This window comes from Pseudoliparis swirei, chromosome 4 (genome assembly GCF_029220125.1).
Source record: "Pseudoliparis swirei isolate HS2019 ecotype Mariana Trench chromosome 4, NWPU_hadal_v1, whole genome shotgun sequence".
NCBI lineage: Eukaryota > Metazoa > Chordata > Actinopteri > Perciformes > Liparidae > Pseudoliparis > Pseudoliparis swirei.
Genome location: NC_079391.1, coordinates 32,111,984 through 32,127,611, shown reverse-complemented (window position 1 = coordinate 32,127,611; position 15,628 = coordinate 32,111,984). Strand labels below are relative to the sequence as shown.

Genomic DNA, 15,628 nt, shown 5'->3' with positions numbered 1-15,628 from the left:
TTCGTTCCCTAGTTCCCTCGTTCATTCGTCCCCTCGTCCCCACGGTCCATCCTTCCTTCGTTCCCTAGTTCCCTCGTTCATTCGTCCCCTCGTCCCCACGGCCCATCCTTCCTTCGTTCCCACATTCCATCCTTCCTCCGTTCCCTAGTTCCCTCGTTCATTTGTCCCCTCGTCCCCACGGTCCATCCTTCCTTCGTTGCCTTGTTCCCTCGTTCTTTCGTTCCCTCTTCGCACCACGTAAACATTTCCCGTCGCGGTGCACCTCTTGTGTTTCGGGCGTCCCGGTTGGCTTGACATACGTGGAACGGTGACAGATAAAAGGTCTGAACGCGTCACAATGAGTGACCGTCGCTTGAGGACAGGACCTCCGGTCTCCAGGGTGAAAGGCCTGTGTTTGTATCTAAAGCTACCGAGTCGTCCACACGTCGCTTAGCTAACGCTTTTATCCAGAGCAACTTAGCCCGCGTAGACACAGCTTCAACTCAGGGTTACGTGTCTTGCTCAAGGACACATGGACTAGAGCGGGGATCGAACCCCCGACCCCCCGAGTGAAAGACGGACCTGCTGCCCACTGAGCCAGAGACGCTTTCCAAGCAATTAAAACATGACAGTTGCTTAAAAGGTAGAAAGATCACGTCTTTTCCTTTATTTTTGAGGTGTTTTATACTTCGGTTTCTGACAGTCTGTCGGGGAAAAATAAATAATGATTCAAAAAGAAGTTTAACGCTGAGAGCGAGCGCAGGGAGCGTAACGGCCCGTTGAAACCTTTTCGCGGGGCTACAGGTTTCTTTGATGGTTTCCCACGGCAACCGCTCCAGAACAAAAAGTTTGTTTTCCAAATGGCGTCGAATGAGAAGTCGGTTGACGCGGCGGGGAGCGTCTGAGTGTCAGAGCCTCTGTTCTCGCGGCTCTGGTTTCCTTCAGAAGGAAGATTCTCTTTTTGTTTTTCGGGTAAAAGAAAAATCCAAAACTCACAAAGTCATTCGGGGAATTGAGAAACAAACCCGCCGCGTACACACAGGAGCGCGCCTAGCCGCGTGTTGAGCAAAGAATCTCGTCTTGTTTGTTGTGAACGACGTTGTGTTGTTTGGTGGTTTTTAGTTTATGAGCTTCCTGTTTCGATAGAATACGAAGTATTCAGATTGATTGAAGGACCGCGGTATAAAAGTACTCAGGGAGTAGATTAATAAAATGGCGCAATGTAATGGAGGAGGTTACAAGCCCCCTGGTGGTCAGTAGAGAGAATGCAGCTTCAACACATGAAGCATATACTTCTATACAACCAGAGGAGTCTCCCCCTGGTGGTCAGGAGAGAGAATGCAGTTTTAACACATGATTCATAGACTTCTATACAACCAGAGGAGTCGCCCCCTGGTGGTCAGTAGAGAAAATGCAGCTTCAACACATGAAGCATAGACTTCTATACAACCAGAGAAGTCGCCCCCTGGTGGTCAGTAGAGAGAATGCAGTTTTAACACATGAAGCATAGATTTCTATACAACCAGAGGAGTCGCCCCCTGGTGGTCAGTAGAGATAATGCAGCTTCAACACATGAAGCATAGACTTATATACAACCAGAGGAGTCGCCCCCTGGTGGTCAGGAGAGAGAATGCAGCTTAACACATGAAGCATAGACTTCTATACAACCAGAGGAGTCTCCCCCTGGTGGTCACTAGAGAGAATGCAGCTTTAACACACAATGCATAGACTTCTACACAACCAGAGGAGTCGCCCCCTGGTGGTCAGAGATAATGCAGCTCTAACACATGAAGCATAGACTTCTATACAACCAGAGGAGTCTCCCCCTGGTGGTCACTAGAGAGAATGCAGCTTTAACACACAATGCATAGACTTCTATACAACCAGAGGAGTCGCCCCCTGGTGATCAGAGAGAGTACAGCTCTAACACATGAAGCATAGACTTCTATACAACCAGAGGAGTCTCCCCCTGGTGGTCATGAGAGATAATGCAGCTCTAACACATGAAGTATAGACTTCTATACAACCAGAGAAGTCGCCCGCTGGTGGTCAGTAGCGAGAATGCAGCTTTAACACACAATGCATAGACTTCTATACAACCAGAGAAGTCGCCCCCTGGTGGTCAGTAGTAAGAATGCAACTCTAACACATGGAGCATAGACTTCTATACAACCAGAGAAGTCGCCCCCTGGTGGTCAGTAGTGAGAATGCAACTCTAACACATGGAGCATAGACAGCCAGTAGCAAAGTGCCGACAAACCCTTTGTTGGGACGCATACGTTGTGTTCAGGAAACATTTCCCGACTGTAAATGTCGGACACCGTCGTCGTCGTCTGGTGGAAGGAAGCCGTGTCGCCTGTTTTGAGGTTTTTGGAGCCAGAGTAAAGTCAGCGGGATCTCCTTTAAACGAGGCCGAGCAGGTTCCGGAGATCCTGTTTGCTCTTCGTTTATATGAACGTCTGTATTTTAGATTCGGTTAAGCTCCGGTGCATTTTAAACATCTCTTTGTTAAATGTTTGATCTTGATTGTTGAGGTCACTGCAGAACCAAAGCTTTAACATCGAGCTAACCTGGGACGGTTCAGAACCAGTTCGATGTTCCTCCCGGTAACTTTAAGTCGCTGTGGCGTTTCTCCTCCTCCAACCTGAAGGTCTCAGAGTGTCTGTTGTCTGTGACGTCTCCTCCGGTCTGACACACCAACAACTTAAAAGGACGCGAGGGATCTTTTGCTCCTCGAGGAATCGATACCAAGAACAAACAGTGATCAAATATTCCCCACGCAGGGAGATTTCCACTCAGCGTTGACCTTTGCAAGGTGTCGTTTGGCTCTTTATTGGTGAAATAAGACACATTTCCTGCCCTGATGCGGGGAAAAAAGATCTATTTTACTCATTTTATACTATTCCAAACATATTTACTGCGTGAACCGGAGGTCTAACAAACGTAAACGCGTCCGCTGTCTCGATAAAGCCGATATTAAAAACCATAACTTGTCGGTTCCCTCGACTGAGGTTTATTTATTTATATTTCTTTTCCCTCCGTCTCCTTCAGATCGACCACTACGCCCAGAAGGATCTGAAGAAAGGCCTCCAGCTGTTCGGCACCGAGGGCAACGTGGGCCTCACCAACGCCTGGATGATCGTACAGACCGATGTAAGGGGGGGAGGGGGCGGAGTCACGGCGGATATACCTCGCGTCAAAGTTGAGGTGCGCGCCGGCTTTGACTGCATTATCCACGGTGGCGATGCTCCTGGCTGTGTTTCACATTATGATCACATTTCTTTAAAAAATATGAAAATTTGAATAAAACTGAGATCCTTCCCGACGTTAATGGGATCTGGACATTTTACAAACCGGGCCGGGGGAGAGAGAGAGACAAAATATATATATATATATATATAAATACCAGCGATCTAAATCGAAATAATGGCTTCAGTGGAACAAAATGTCTCGGCGCTCGGAGCTTTACGGTTTTAAATGTGGCGGTAAAACGCTGTGAGATGGATTCATGGAAACATCGCAGGCTCTCCGAGGTAGAATCTTTTAATCTTTTTTCCAGCTCTTTGATGTGGCTTCCTCCCCCCCCCCCCCCCCCCCCTATTCTTTCTCCTTTTGTATTATTTATTTAAATCTTCTTAAACTCCCCCTTTTGCGAAGAATCGCACAACAATACGAGAAACGGAGATGTGGAGTTGAGAGTCTGAGGCCTCAGATAACAGGCGGACTTCAGGGCCTTCGGGGCCTTCGGGGCCCGGATCCACCTCCCAGATCCAGTGTTGTGGGAAACTTCTGTTTCGTGAGGCAAAACTGAGCCCTCGTTTACAAATAATAATATATGAAAATGTGAGCCATGTGAGCGTGGCAACGTGCAGAGTAGTTTTTTTCTGCCTCCAGGATGACAGAAGATTCCTGAATGAGCCGTCGTTCAGGAGGAGGCATGCAAATGCAAAAGCGTGAACGTGCACTTTTTTCTCTTCCCCCCCCCCTCTGCTGTGTGTGAGGCCGAGATGAAGTCCATTGAAAAAATGGGCTTCTCATTCTGTCATCCCCCCCCCCCCCCCCACTGAGTCACTGAGTAAATAACACTGCAGATGTCCCCGGGGCAAAGTTCACCCCCGAATATTATTAACGGCCGCTTCTCGGAAGAGAAGAGAATCCTCTTGTAACTCCTAAAGAGGGTGTCAAGTTTACAAGGTGAAAACATTTGAATAGCCCGACTGATGGTGAAGTTCTCCGCCATTTCTTTCTTTTTTCACAGCTCTCCGCTCCGCGACGGATCGTAAACACGAGCCGTTGCTTAAGCTCCAAAAACTAACGCGCGATCCCCGATTCTGAGCACGGAGCGACGTTATTCCCGCGCGGGAAACAAAGTCCACAGAATGAACGACAACGTCGAGGGCGCTTTATCTTTTCTTCACAATGCACACTGATGAAATGAATTGTGGTGGAAGCCATGATCCCTTATCAAAAATCCATAACAATCACAGAGGTGTGTGTGTGTGTGTGGGGGGGGAGGGTGTAGATAAAAAAAGGAGCTATTGGCGAGTTGGAAAATGATTGTTGTGCTTTGAGTCAAATGAGACGTGGATTGTACATCAAAGGCGCTCGATATCAGCTTCTATACATGCGAATGTGAATTATTTTGCCCGGTAAATCTTGTGTTCGGCAGGTTAATAACTGTTTTTTCCCACGTTTGGATTTTTATAGTGCCGTGACAATAAAATATAAGAAAAGTCCGGCCGCTCTGATCTCATTGTCTCTGTGCAGTTCCGATGCTGTGGAGTCACCAACCACACCGACTGGTTTGAAGTGTACAACGCGTCCCGCGTGCCCGACTCCTGCTGCCTGGAGTACAGCGACAACTGTGGGCTGGACAACCCGGGGACGTGGTGGACGGCGGTGAGTCTCGGTTCACCTCCGAGTAACGCACTCGTTTAATCCTCTTCAGTTTCACAGGTTTATTTATTCAATGTTTGCCTGAACCCCTCTCCCAGGGATTGTAGAATAATACCGTAGCAACCGTAACTAGGCACAGCCGGCCGGTGAAGCGTTGTGCACGTGGCTGAAAGAGAGAGAGTCAGTATTTAAAGTTTGATAATCGGTTAAACGGAGGCTGCGACTTCTGTTTCTCTCCTGACCACCAGGGAGTGACTCCTCTGGTTGTATAGAAGTCTATGCTTCATGTGTTAAAGCTGCATTCTCTCTACTGACCACCAGGGGGCGACTCCTCTGGTTGTATAGAAGTATATGCTTCATGTGTTAAAGCTGTATTCTCTCCACTGACCACCAGGGGGCGACTCCTCTGGTTGTATAGAAGTAAATGATTCATGTGTTAAAGCTGTATTCTCTCTCCTGACCACCAGGGGCGACTCCTCTGGTTGTATAGAAGTAAATGCTTCATGTTAAAGCTGCATTCTCTCTTCTGACCACCAGGGGGCGACTCCTATGGTTGTATAGAAGTATATGCTTCATGTGTTAAAGCTGTATTCTCTCCACTGACCACCAGGGGGCGACTCCTCTGGTTGTATAGAAGTAAATGCTTCGTGTTAAAGCTGCATTCTCTCTTCTGACCACCAGGGGGCGACTCCTATGGTTGTATAGAAGTATTCTAGTACTCTGCTGTAATTCGTCTGGTGGCCAATTTTGAATGCTGTACTTAAATACAATCACAACCGACACGATTAAGTTGATTATCGGTACGTGACCCGTACGAGGAGGTCGAGCTCCGGTATAATCTCAGGTAAGTGAGGTCGCCTCAGCGTTGGTCCCATTTAATTTAAATGCTAATTTGTAATGTCAAATGTTAATTCCTCATTTAAATCCCTCAAATTGTCCCCGGCACCATAATTAATGTTTCTGCACACATTCAAATAACCAGTTATCTGCCGTAGAAAACAACTCAACACCAGTTGTCCAATTAAGCAAAGCCAACCTTCGCTGCGCAGCCGGCAAACAGAGAGTTTTATATTCTTAACCACAGATTTTTAATAAATCACTTCTGTGTTTTTAACATTATTATGAGCTGCAACGTGCACAGAGCCGTGGTTTACTTTCAGAAAGCAACCGCCGGACCCAACCATCAAACAAAGGCTCTGGAGGGGGGGGGGGGGGCATTAACACCAATGCACTGTGGGAATAGCCGTATTTATTCAGCCTGTGTGTACATGTTATTGTACATCGTATATATTATTCAGCTACCGTGGACTGTGTACTGTTGTATTCACTGGTGTCGTTATATCTGATCTTACGATGTCTCGGGTGCACTTTGCTGCCGTAATCCTGTAAATGTCCCCACCGTGGAACTAATAAAGGATTATTTTATCTTATCTCATCTTATCTCATTAACAGTCTTCACAGGCGTTGCATCCTGACCAGGTTTAAACCAAGAATTGATTCCACTTTAGGGGAACAGTTGGCACTTGAGTTCAAATTAATTTGTGGAAAATCTGCAACAGATGTTGGTTGTTGTTTGTCTGAGCTCGACTGTAAACACTGCTGGAAAAAAAGATAAACAAACGAAAACAGGATGTGCCGAGAATGGCATCGATCAAAAGGAGAACAAAATACAAGCGACGGGAGGAAGTCGCATTCTGAGGAATCTGAATGCATGCGACGCTATTTAGCGAGATTGGAAGTTGTTGCACGGGAGGTAATAGAGGAACAGCTGGTATTAATGACGCCTACATTCACAACTGGAGTTATTCCCGCCTATTGTGACCCCGGCAAACGCTGCTGCCTGGAAATCTTTTCACGAAAGTGTAATAGTTTCTGAACTGAAGCTGAAACTGTGTCCCTCATTAAACCCACCACCTGTTCTCTCGACACTCTTCCCATAAACTCGTCATTTAACGCAATTAGTCCCGGCGGTCGTTCGGTCGTTGAACGAAGCTCGAGCTCAAAAAAATATGACAACTGACGTTTCTTTTTTCTCCGGTTTTTTTTTCCAGTCCTGATATTCAGAAGCTCTTTCTTCCCGAAGTCTTGAATAAATCGTGTTTTTACTGAACTGCTGCTTCCTTTGAATATGTCGGTCTGGTTTTGGAGACCTTGCTCCATTGAACCTGATCAGCCATCTTGAGTAATGTTCGCCGCTTGGCAGCTGACACATCACGTCGTGACCTTCCTCTGGTTTCCATAGCATCCTTTGATACCTCATAGTCTTATGCAGGAACATGGGATTATCAGATATAACTAATTCTGTTTCGGAAATTCATTCTCACCCTCAAGGTCTTCACAAACCTTATATAACAACCGTCAGAAGGCTAATATTACACAGTATTTTGTCCAAACAAGGTATATTTTACCTTTTTATATGTGAAACAAACAATCCGAAAACTCAGAAGTCCGAACCAAGATGGCAAACTTCATTATTCCTTTCAACCTCGACAAAGGCAGCGAAAACCAGAGCTACACTTTCCCTTCTCAGCTTTCGCAATGAAAGCCATAGACATAAAATATTTGTAGGCAACTGTTTCTCATTTTTGTTTTATTCATTCATTTTATTGAGGCTCTAAGTCCAATGCTTTCCTTTGGGATCCCTCAGGGTTCGATTTTGGGTCCTCTCATCTTTGCAGTTCAAGGTCCCAATAGGCCTCTTCTCCTCAGAATATCAAATCTAGGATACAAATTCAGATTATTATATTTGGGATCTTCAGTCAGTTCCATAGTGTGTTGATTTTTGTTGTCATGGCATCCAAAATGTGCTATTCAAAGATACAGAGGAGTACATTCAGCCTCCTTCTGGTTCTCATTCACATGAATGGAGGAAGGACAATAACTCTTTGTCTCTTTCCCAATGGAAGTGATATAATTCAACTTTATAATTGGAAATCTTGAGCAAGAAATGTATTTGTTTAAATCAAAATCCTCATGTGACAAAACAATGTGAGCCAAAATGAGAAAAAAAACCAAGAGAAGGCCCACACAGCAGCTGATGCTCAGTTCTGCCAACTGCAAAAGCTGATTGTGTCACTATTATTTAGAGGATATGCATGAGGGATAAACCATAAAAATGAAGCCACAGTCAAACTTGACGGGGAAATTAAGTCTGAAATTAATTTTGAAGTCATCACATTGTCTTCAGGAACACAGTGAGACCTCTTAATCACCAGGAGTGATTCTACTTCCTTCATCCACCGTAACGAGTGGAGAGGATGAACAGTAAGGGTGAGGATTCAGCTTCAGATGTAAGAAAAAATAATGTTGTATTGAAGACTAGAAACTAGAGACTGAGACATAAACTCATGTTTACAATGTTTAATGAGGGAAAACATCAAAAGAGAAGTAGAGTCACTATATAGACCTCTATACAACCGTAGAAGTCGCCCCTAGTGGTCAGGAGAGAGAATGCAGCTTTAACACATGAAGCATAGACTTCTATACAACCAGAGGATTCGCCCCCCTGGTGGTCAGGAGAGAGAATGCAGCTTTAACACATGAAGCATATACTTCTATACAACCAGAGTAGTCGCCCCCTGGTGGTCAGCAGAGAGAATGCAGCTTTAACACATGACGCATAGACTTCTATACAACCAGAGGATTCGCCCCCTAATGGTCAGGAGAGAGAATGCAGCTTTAACACATGAAGCATATACTTCTATACAACCAGAGTAGTCGCCCCCTGGTGGTCAGCAGAGAGAATGCAGCTTTAACACATGAAGCATATACTTCTATACAACCAGAGTAGTCGCCCCCTGGTGGTCAGTAGAGGGAATGTAGCTTTAACGCATGAAGGATAGACTTCTATACAACGAGAGGAGTCTCCCCCTGGTGGTCATTACTGAGAATGCAGCTTTAAGACACTTCAGGTTTGTCCCATCCCCCAACACGGAGGGGTCGAGGTGTTCGACCCGGTGCAGCCACGCTGTTCGATATGCAGTCGAACTTCATGAAAACAAAAATGAAGGACAGCTTGGTATATTTATTCCATTCTTCAGTAAATGAAGTCAACCTTAGTTTCCACTTGCAAAGGGCAGATTTTAAACGTGATGTCATCACGGAGGTCCCATGGGAGCAGACCGTCGTCTCTGAGTGAAGCCCTTCACCCCGAGTGTGTGCAGCTCGATTCGGTTCGTCCACTCAGCAGCGGGAAGGCCGAGCTGCAGCCATTTTCCATTCTAGAAATGAACGACGTAACCTTTTAAAAGTATGTTTCTATTACTTGTCCTGAAAAACAGGTTTTGCACAAACCATTGAAAGATTTTTTCAGACGCTAATTCATATGTAGGTCCTTCAGGCGACAGCTTATTGGCCTCCACGTAACTCTCTGCAGCCCTCTGAGTGTGAAAGACAAGTTAATCCGGGGAGTTTTGTATTTTGATTGTTCGCCCAGCAGATGAAGGATTTAATTAGTGTAGTTCACATGGCTCTTTTAAAAAAAAGTCCATATTGTATGTTTCAATGACATCCATATTACCGTGGTGCACATAATAGATTAGGAAAAAGACATTTTAATCCTTTCTCCTCAGTTTGAAATCAAATCATAGTCCAGAGATTTCATTCATTGAGCTCCAAAAGAAGTCGTTTGTTGGAACGCCTCAAGGAAGATATGAGAGCGTTTCTTTTGACGGATAAATCTCACGGAGACCTTATGTAACTTTTCCCAGAGAGTTTGCACAAAGGCTGATCCTCGGCGTCGGCTTTATATATTTCTTCGAGGGGATCGTGAACTCAAGAAATGCGCGAAAGATCTTTTCTCCTCGTTGATGGCGAAAAGAAAAAAAAACCCACGAGCACACACTCGCGGTTTGAAAGCCTGCCAATGTGTCAAGGTTTCCTCCGTGTGCGTAACATCCACGATGTACATAAAGGAAAAATGACTGCATTCAAATAAACAACACTTACTGCTTTTGAAGAGCAACTTAACGCCCTTTTTTAAACGTTTCATCTTGAACGCAACCCCTTCACAAATATATCGGAAAAAAAGAGGAAGAAATGCCTTCAAATCCAGGAACACACTCGATCCCCATTGACCCACACACACACTCATCACTGGGATCAAGACCAATTGATGAAGGAATAAAGTGACTACAGGGGGAGGTTCAGGGAGGCAGGTACGGGTTCCAGATCCGCAGGTTACGTGCTCTTTAGGGAGAGTTTGGGGGACGACTAACAGGCGAGGAGGAGGAGGGTGAGAGAGTGAAGTGACGGGGGGAAGAGCGAGGCGTCGGTGAACCAGCGGTAGGCGAAGGGCGTGACGCTCCGAATGCACTTCTAATGTCTCCGTTGCTCCTTCTGTGCAACAACAATACCACACACACACACACACACACGCTAACTGAAGATAATGTGGCGCTGCAGCAGACTGGAACCGTGCCTATTATATTATAACATTCCTATAATACAACGAAAAGTGCCTCCTGAAGTCGACAGGTGCGCTCAGCAGGTGCGTCTGCAACGAGCGCCGCCGCCGCCCCGCGCGATGGAACGAGCACGACCGGCGCCCGCCGAGCGCCCGTCGTCTGAAAAGACATTTCGCACAATCTCGTTATGAAGACAATTCAACTCACCGAAGCAGTCGGTGTGTGTGTCGTACTTCTGTGAGATATGAGCCAAACCCACGCGACAACACGAGGATGCTGAGCCAACTTATACTCAACTTATTTAAACTCAAAAACAAACATCAAAGTATGCAGCGATCGACCCAAAGTCGTCTACACGCCGCCGTCTATCGGTTAAGTCGCCTAACCGAGCGCCATCGAGCTGCAGCGAGGTACTCAGCAACACAAGGTGCAACTGGTATGTGTCTTTGGTAGTGTAGAAGCATAGACCTCTATACAACCAGAGGAGTCGCCCTCTGGTGGTCAAGAGAGAGAATGCAGCTTTAACACATGAAGCATAGACTTCTATACAACCAGAGGAGTCGCCCCTTGGTGGTCAGTAGAGAGAATGCAGATTTAACACATGAAGCATATACGTCTATACAACCAGAGGAGTCGCCCCTTGGTGGTCAGTAGAGAGAATGCAGCTTTAACACATGAAGCATATACGTCTATACAACCAGAGGAGTCGCCCCCTGGTGGTCAAGAGAGAGAATGCAGCTTCAACACATGAAGCATAGACTTCTATACAACCAGAGGAGTCACCCCCTGGTGGTCAGTAGAGAGAATGCAGCTTTAACACATGAAGCATAGACTTCTATACAACCAGAGGAGTCGCCCTCTGGTGGTCAAGAGAGAGAATGCAGCTTTAACACATGAAGCATAGACTTCTATACAACCAGAGGAGTCGCCCTCTGGTGGTCAAGAGAGAGAATGCAGCTTTAACACATGAAGCATATACTTCTATACAACCAGAGGAGTCGCCCCCTGGTGGTCAGTAGAGAGAATGCAGCTTTAACACATGAAGCATATACTTCTATACAACCAGAGGAGTCGCCCCCTGGTGGTCAGTAGAGATAATGCAGATTCAACACATGAAGCATATACTTCTATACAACCAGAGGAGTCGCCCCTTGGTGGTCAAGAGAGAGAATGCAGCTTTAACACATGAAGCATATACTTCTATACAACCAGAGGAGTCGCCCCCTGGTGGTCAGTAGAGATAATGCAGATTCAACACATGAAGCATAGACTTCTATACAACCAGAGGAGTCGCCCCCTGGTTGTCAGTAGAGCGAATGCAGCTTTAACATATGAAGCATAGACTTCTATACAACCAGAGGAGTCGCCCCCTGGTGGTCAGTCTTGTGTTTGTTGCACCCCCCAATGACCTATCAGCGTCACAGCCGATTCCCCTGAAACGTAATTAATCAGGTCAAAACGTCCCTCTTCAAGGTCGATCAAGGTGGAAACTCGATCCGGTGAACATCAAGAGGACTTTGGACTTGAAGCTCAAAGCTGTGAACCCGCTGTGTGCTTCCAGTTGCCCTTTCACCACAACCTTGATCTTTCTCTGACTCTTCCAATTGGTTTTCTGAACTCAAAGCAAAACCTGATGATTAAAGAAAACTCCCATTAGTGAATGTTGTGAAAGGCAACAGCCACCGGCCGCCATGTTGTCCAGCACGGGAACTCAGTCTTGACCTTTTATTTATGCCCAATTAAAACACCTACTGAGGTTTTTCTGAGCTCCGAGTCGAGCCGCCTACACAGATCAGACCATGTTATCAGAGAGGAGGAGGAAGAGGAGGAAGAGGGATATATCCTAGGTCCAGGAGGCCAGAGCAGGAGGACGTCCCACAAGCCTTTTCCCACCTTCAGGTTCAGATTCACTTAACCAGATTTATTTTTCACATCCAACAATATAAAAAAATAGCAGAAGGAGAAAACATATTTTCTTTCGCTTCCCTCGATGTTTGGATGCAGATCGTGTTTCCCCCGGCTCAGACTCCACTCCTTAATGGGAGGAGATGAGAACAAAGCCACGTCTGCAGACACGACTAATGACCCTGGAGCAGCGGTGTAGACTTCTGTTACTTCACCTTCACGTCGATGTTTAACACACTTATTAAAAACACAGGCGGCGAAGGAGCCGCCTGTAAACGCCGCTCGCATCGCTGATGTAATGTCGCCGGTTCCTAGAAAGACACTTTCTTCGAGGACAGAGCGCCATCATTATTACATTTTCCTTTTCCTTCTGCCTGTTTTTTCTTTTTCCCACGTGGCTCGAGGATACCGTTTGGATACGAGATTTCCAGAAAGTACTCTTGAGGTGGTGAAACAAAAATAAAATCTAATGTGGAACGCGAGATGCGTTGAAGAGATGCCAGACATGAAGAATTCAGCCCGTCGTAACGTAATTCAGAATTGACCGCCTGGAAGAGCTTCTACAATAATAAGACCCACAGTCTGCTGTCGTCCTCTCCTTTAGGGAGACGGTTATTCACTCATCAAACGCAAAGTACAAACGCTCACCAGCGATTGCAATCACACGGGGAGCTCTCCTCAACATGCAAGATGAGGCCAAAAACACACTCCCCCCCAATAAAGGTTCAATCTTTAATACCCAGATCTCGTCACGGGGACATATCCCACCCCCTGACGTCTTCTTGGCTCTGGTCTCATGAGAGTTCACTCCTACCCCCGGGTGGGGGCTGTCTGTCGCAATATCTCTCTCTCTTTCCAGGCATAGTGCCGTCTCTTCTGATGTTTTGCCGGAACCTAGACATTACGGTCCCTTCAATAAATCTGATAAACAATAACACCGTCGTCGTGTCTAAAGAAAACCTGCGGGGGGGGGGGGGGTGAGCCGCTCCCGTACTCACGCTACTCGCGTTCGTACAGCGAGGGAAACACTTTTTAAAAAAAGTTTTCCAAAAGAATAATAGGTCCGAGAACGCAGACGGGGAGATGTTGCCACGAGGAGGATCTTGTTTTTGCAAATATCACACGGACATCTAAGTGGTGAGTTCACGTCGGCGGGCTAACGTCTGCTCGCTCTGTCTCCACAGCCGTGCTACGAGCGCGTGAAGGACTGGCTTCACGAGAACCTGGTGGCCCTTTGGATCTTCGCTCTGTGCACAGCACTTACTCAGGTAATTGCAGCGTTTAGGTTGTGTGACTTCTCTGCCGTTCTCTTCTTCCCGCTGTCATTACCTCGCGGTGTTAGCTATCTGCGGCCGCGGGCTTTGTGATAAATAAGCCCGACGCTTTCCATTAGCGGCTGAACGCTCGCACGGGTTTCTCTGGTCAGGAACTAGGACGAGCCGCTGAACGCCACACGGGAGGGGAGCGCTTTATCTCCGTTCCAGGCGAGCGGCGACGTGACGCTCGAGTTTAAAACATCGATCACGCGAAGCTTCGGCGGAAATGCGACTGTCCATGCAGCGAAATGAGAAGAAGAAGAAGATGAAGAAGAAGAAGAAGAAGTTGCAGCCGGATTCATCTCAAACGTCTACGACGTCTTCCTGCTGACTGAGAATTGTAGAAGTAGAAGAAATTCTTTCTTTTACAAATGAAAAGCTGAATGATTATTTAGCTTGATACATGAAAGGGTTTAGCTGCGACCCGCCACTGATTATGACGGCTAACGTTAGCAAACCTAACACGTCTGTTTGGACGTCTCCGCTACATTTCACTTCAGTAATCCTTATCTTATCGTAATTAATGTTGCGTGGCTACAGTGGGCGCCGTTTTCTGGACGATTGTCTCTCCTCGTCTCTCTACAAGCCCCTGAGACGGCGGCTAGAAGCTAACGGCGCAAACAGCTGTCGGCGCTAAGAGCCCTAACTGTGCAGACAGCGTCAACAGAGCAGACAGCGTTAACGATGAAAACAGCTCTAGCAGTGAAAACAGCGCTAACGGTGAAAACAGCGATAGCGGTGCAAACAGATCTAGCGGTGAAAACAGCAATAGCAGTGAAAACAGCGCTAACGGTGAAAACAACGATAGCGGTGAAAACAGACCTAGCGGTGAAAACAGAGATAGCGGTGAAAACTGCGATAACGGTGAAAACAGCAATAGCGGGGAAAACAGAGCTAGCGATGAAAACAGCGCTAACGGTGAAAACAGCGATAGCGGTGAAAACAGAGCTAGCGGTGAAAACAGCGCTAACGGTGAAAACAGTGCAGTTAACATTGTTTACCTGAACAAAAGCGCAGAGAAACTGACAACACACACTCCCTGTCTTTACACAACAGGTGTGTGTGTGCTGCTTTATGAGCCTCTGCTGAGTGGAGAGATAAAGCTCACCCACATCTAACAGCTGTAATGTCTGATGTATAAATATACAGGAAGTACAGACCATGAGTTTGGTGAGTGGTACAATCTTTGGGCTTTTATTGATATGACATGAGCCAAACAGAGGCTCCATCTCAGTGCCAGCGGGCCCCTGGAGCCGGTCCTTGTCGGTTCTAACGGCGGCCTTTGTTCCTCAGATCCTGGGCCTGGTGTTCTCCATGACGATGTTCTGTCAGGCGGTGAAAGTAGAGACCTTCTACGCCTAGAGATCGACCTCTCTGACCTTCAGCACACTTGGATTGTTTCTCATCAGAGAGGGAACGGATATAGACCCACCGTCCTCCTCTTCTTCGTCCTCTTCCTCCCCCCCGACAGACTCTTCTTTCCTCGTCCTCTTCGTGACATTCCCTCTCGGATGTCACCTCTTCACAGTGTTTTCCGCCAACTATCCACAAGCACCGTGTCCGTGTACCTGAGTTTGGTTTCTTATGGTTTGCTCTTTGTCCCCAAAAAAAAGCTACTTTTTTTGTGATACATTTTATGAAGCAGTATTATGAACTATGTATAAGAAGAAAGAAAGAAAGAAATGTACCACCCTTTTTTAAAATATGTGTTTTGTTCTAAATTATTTGAGGGTTTGTGTTCTCACAACGAGAGCGATGCAGTCGGGGACCGTGTGAAGTGATGCAAGTGCATGTCTCCTGCCATGGTGCGTATTAAATGTTTCGGCTCGACTGAACGCCGTCGTCTTGTCGTTCCTCCACGGGGGAAAAAATAAAAACGCTGAAGGTTTCCGTGACCGATCCCCGAAAAACACGCTCGATGGCAAAAACAGGAGAGCGGAGGAAACTCGCCAAAGCGTTTACGTGTTTCCGAGTCATTAAAACAAGGGTGTCCAACTCTGTTTCATGGCCGCATCTTAAAGGGCCGGTGTAACTGAAGTGTATAAACTACTCCCGAACATATAGTTAAATAACTCTCTTTGCATTTGATTAATGTTTATTCGAGAGTAAAAATATTGTACACAAGAA

The 15,628-nt window shown here is 46.4% G+C and overlaps 1 protein-coding gene across 2 annotated transcripts in view; it reads left to right on the top strand.

The window, feature by feature from the left end:
• tspan4a (tetraspanin 4a) overlaps positions 1-15,336 on the top strand; it is a 115,583-nt gene extending 100,247 nt beyond the window's left edge. For both annotated transcript variants that reach the window (XM_056412834.1, XM_056412833.1), the window contains 4 exons: positions 3,031-3,132; positions 4,747-4,878; positions 13,370-13,453; positions 14,795-15,336. In XM_056412834.1, the coding sequence (XP_056268809.1) occupies positions 3,031-3,132; positions 4,747-4,878; positions 13,370-13,453; positions 14,795-14,863 (387 nt within the window). In that variant the 3' untranslated portion in view covers positions 14,864-15,336. The remainder of the gene's footprint in view (positions 1-3,030; positions 3,133-4,746; positions 4,879-13,369; positions 13,454-14,794) is intronic.
• Positions 15,337-15,628: the final 292 nt, after the last annotated feature.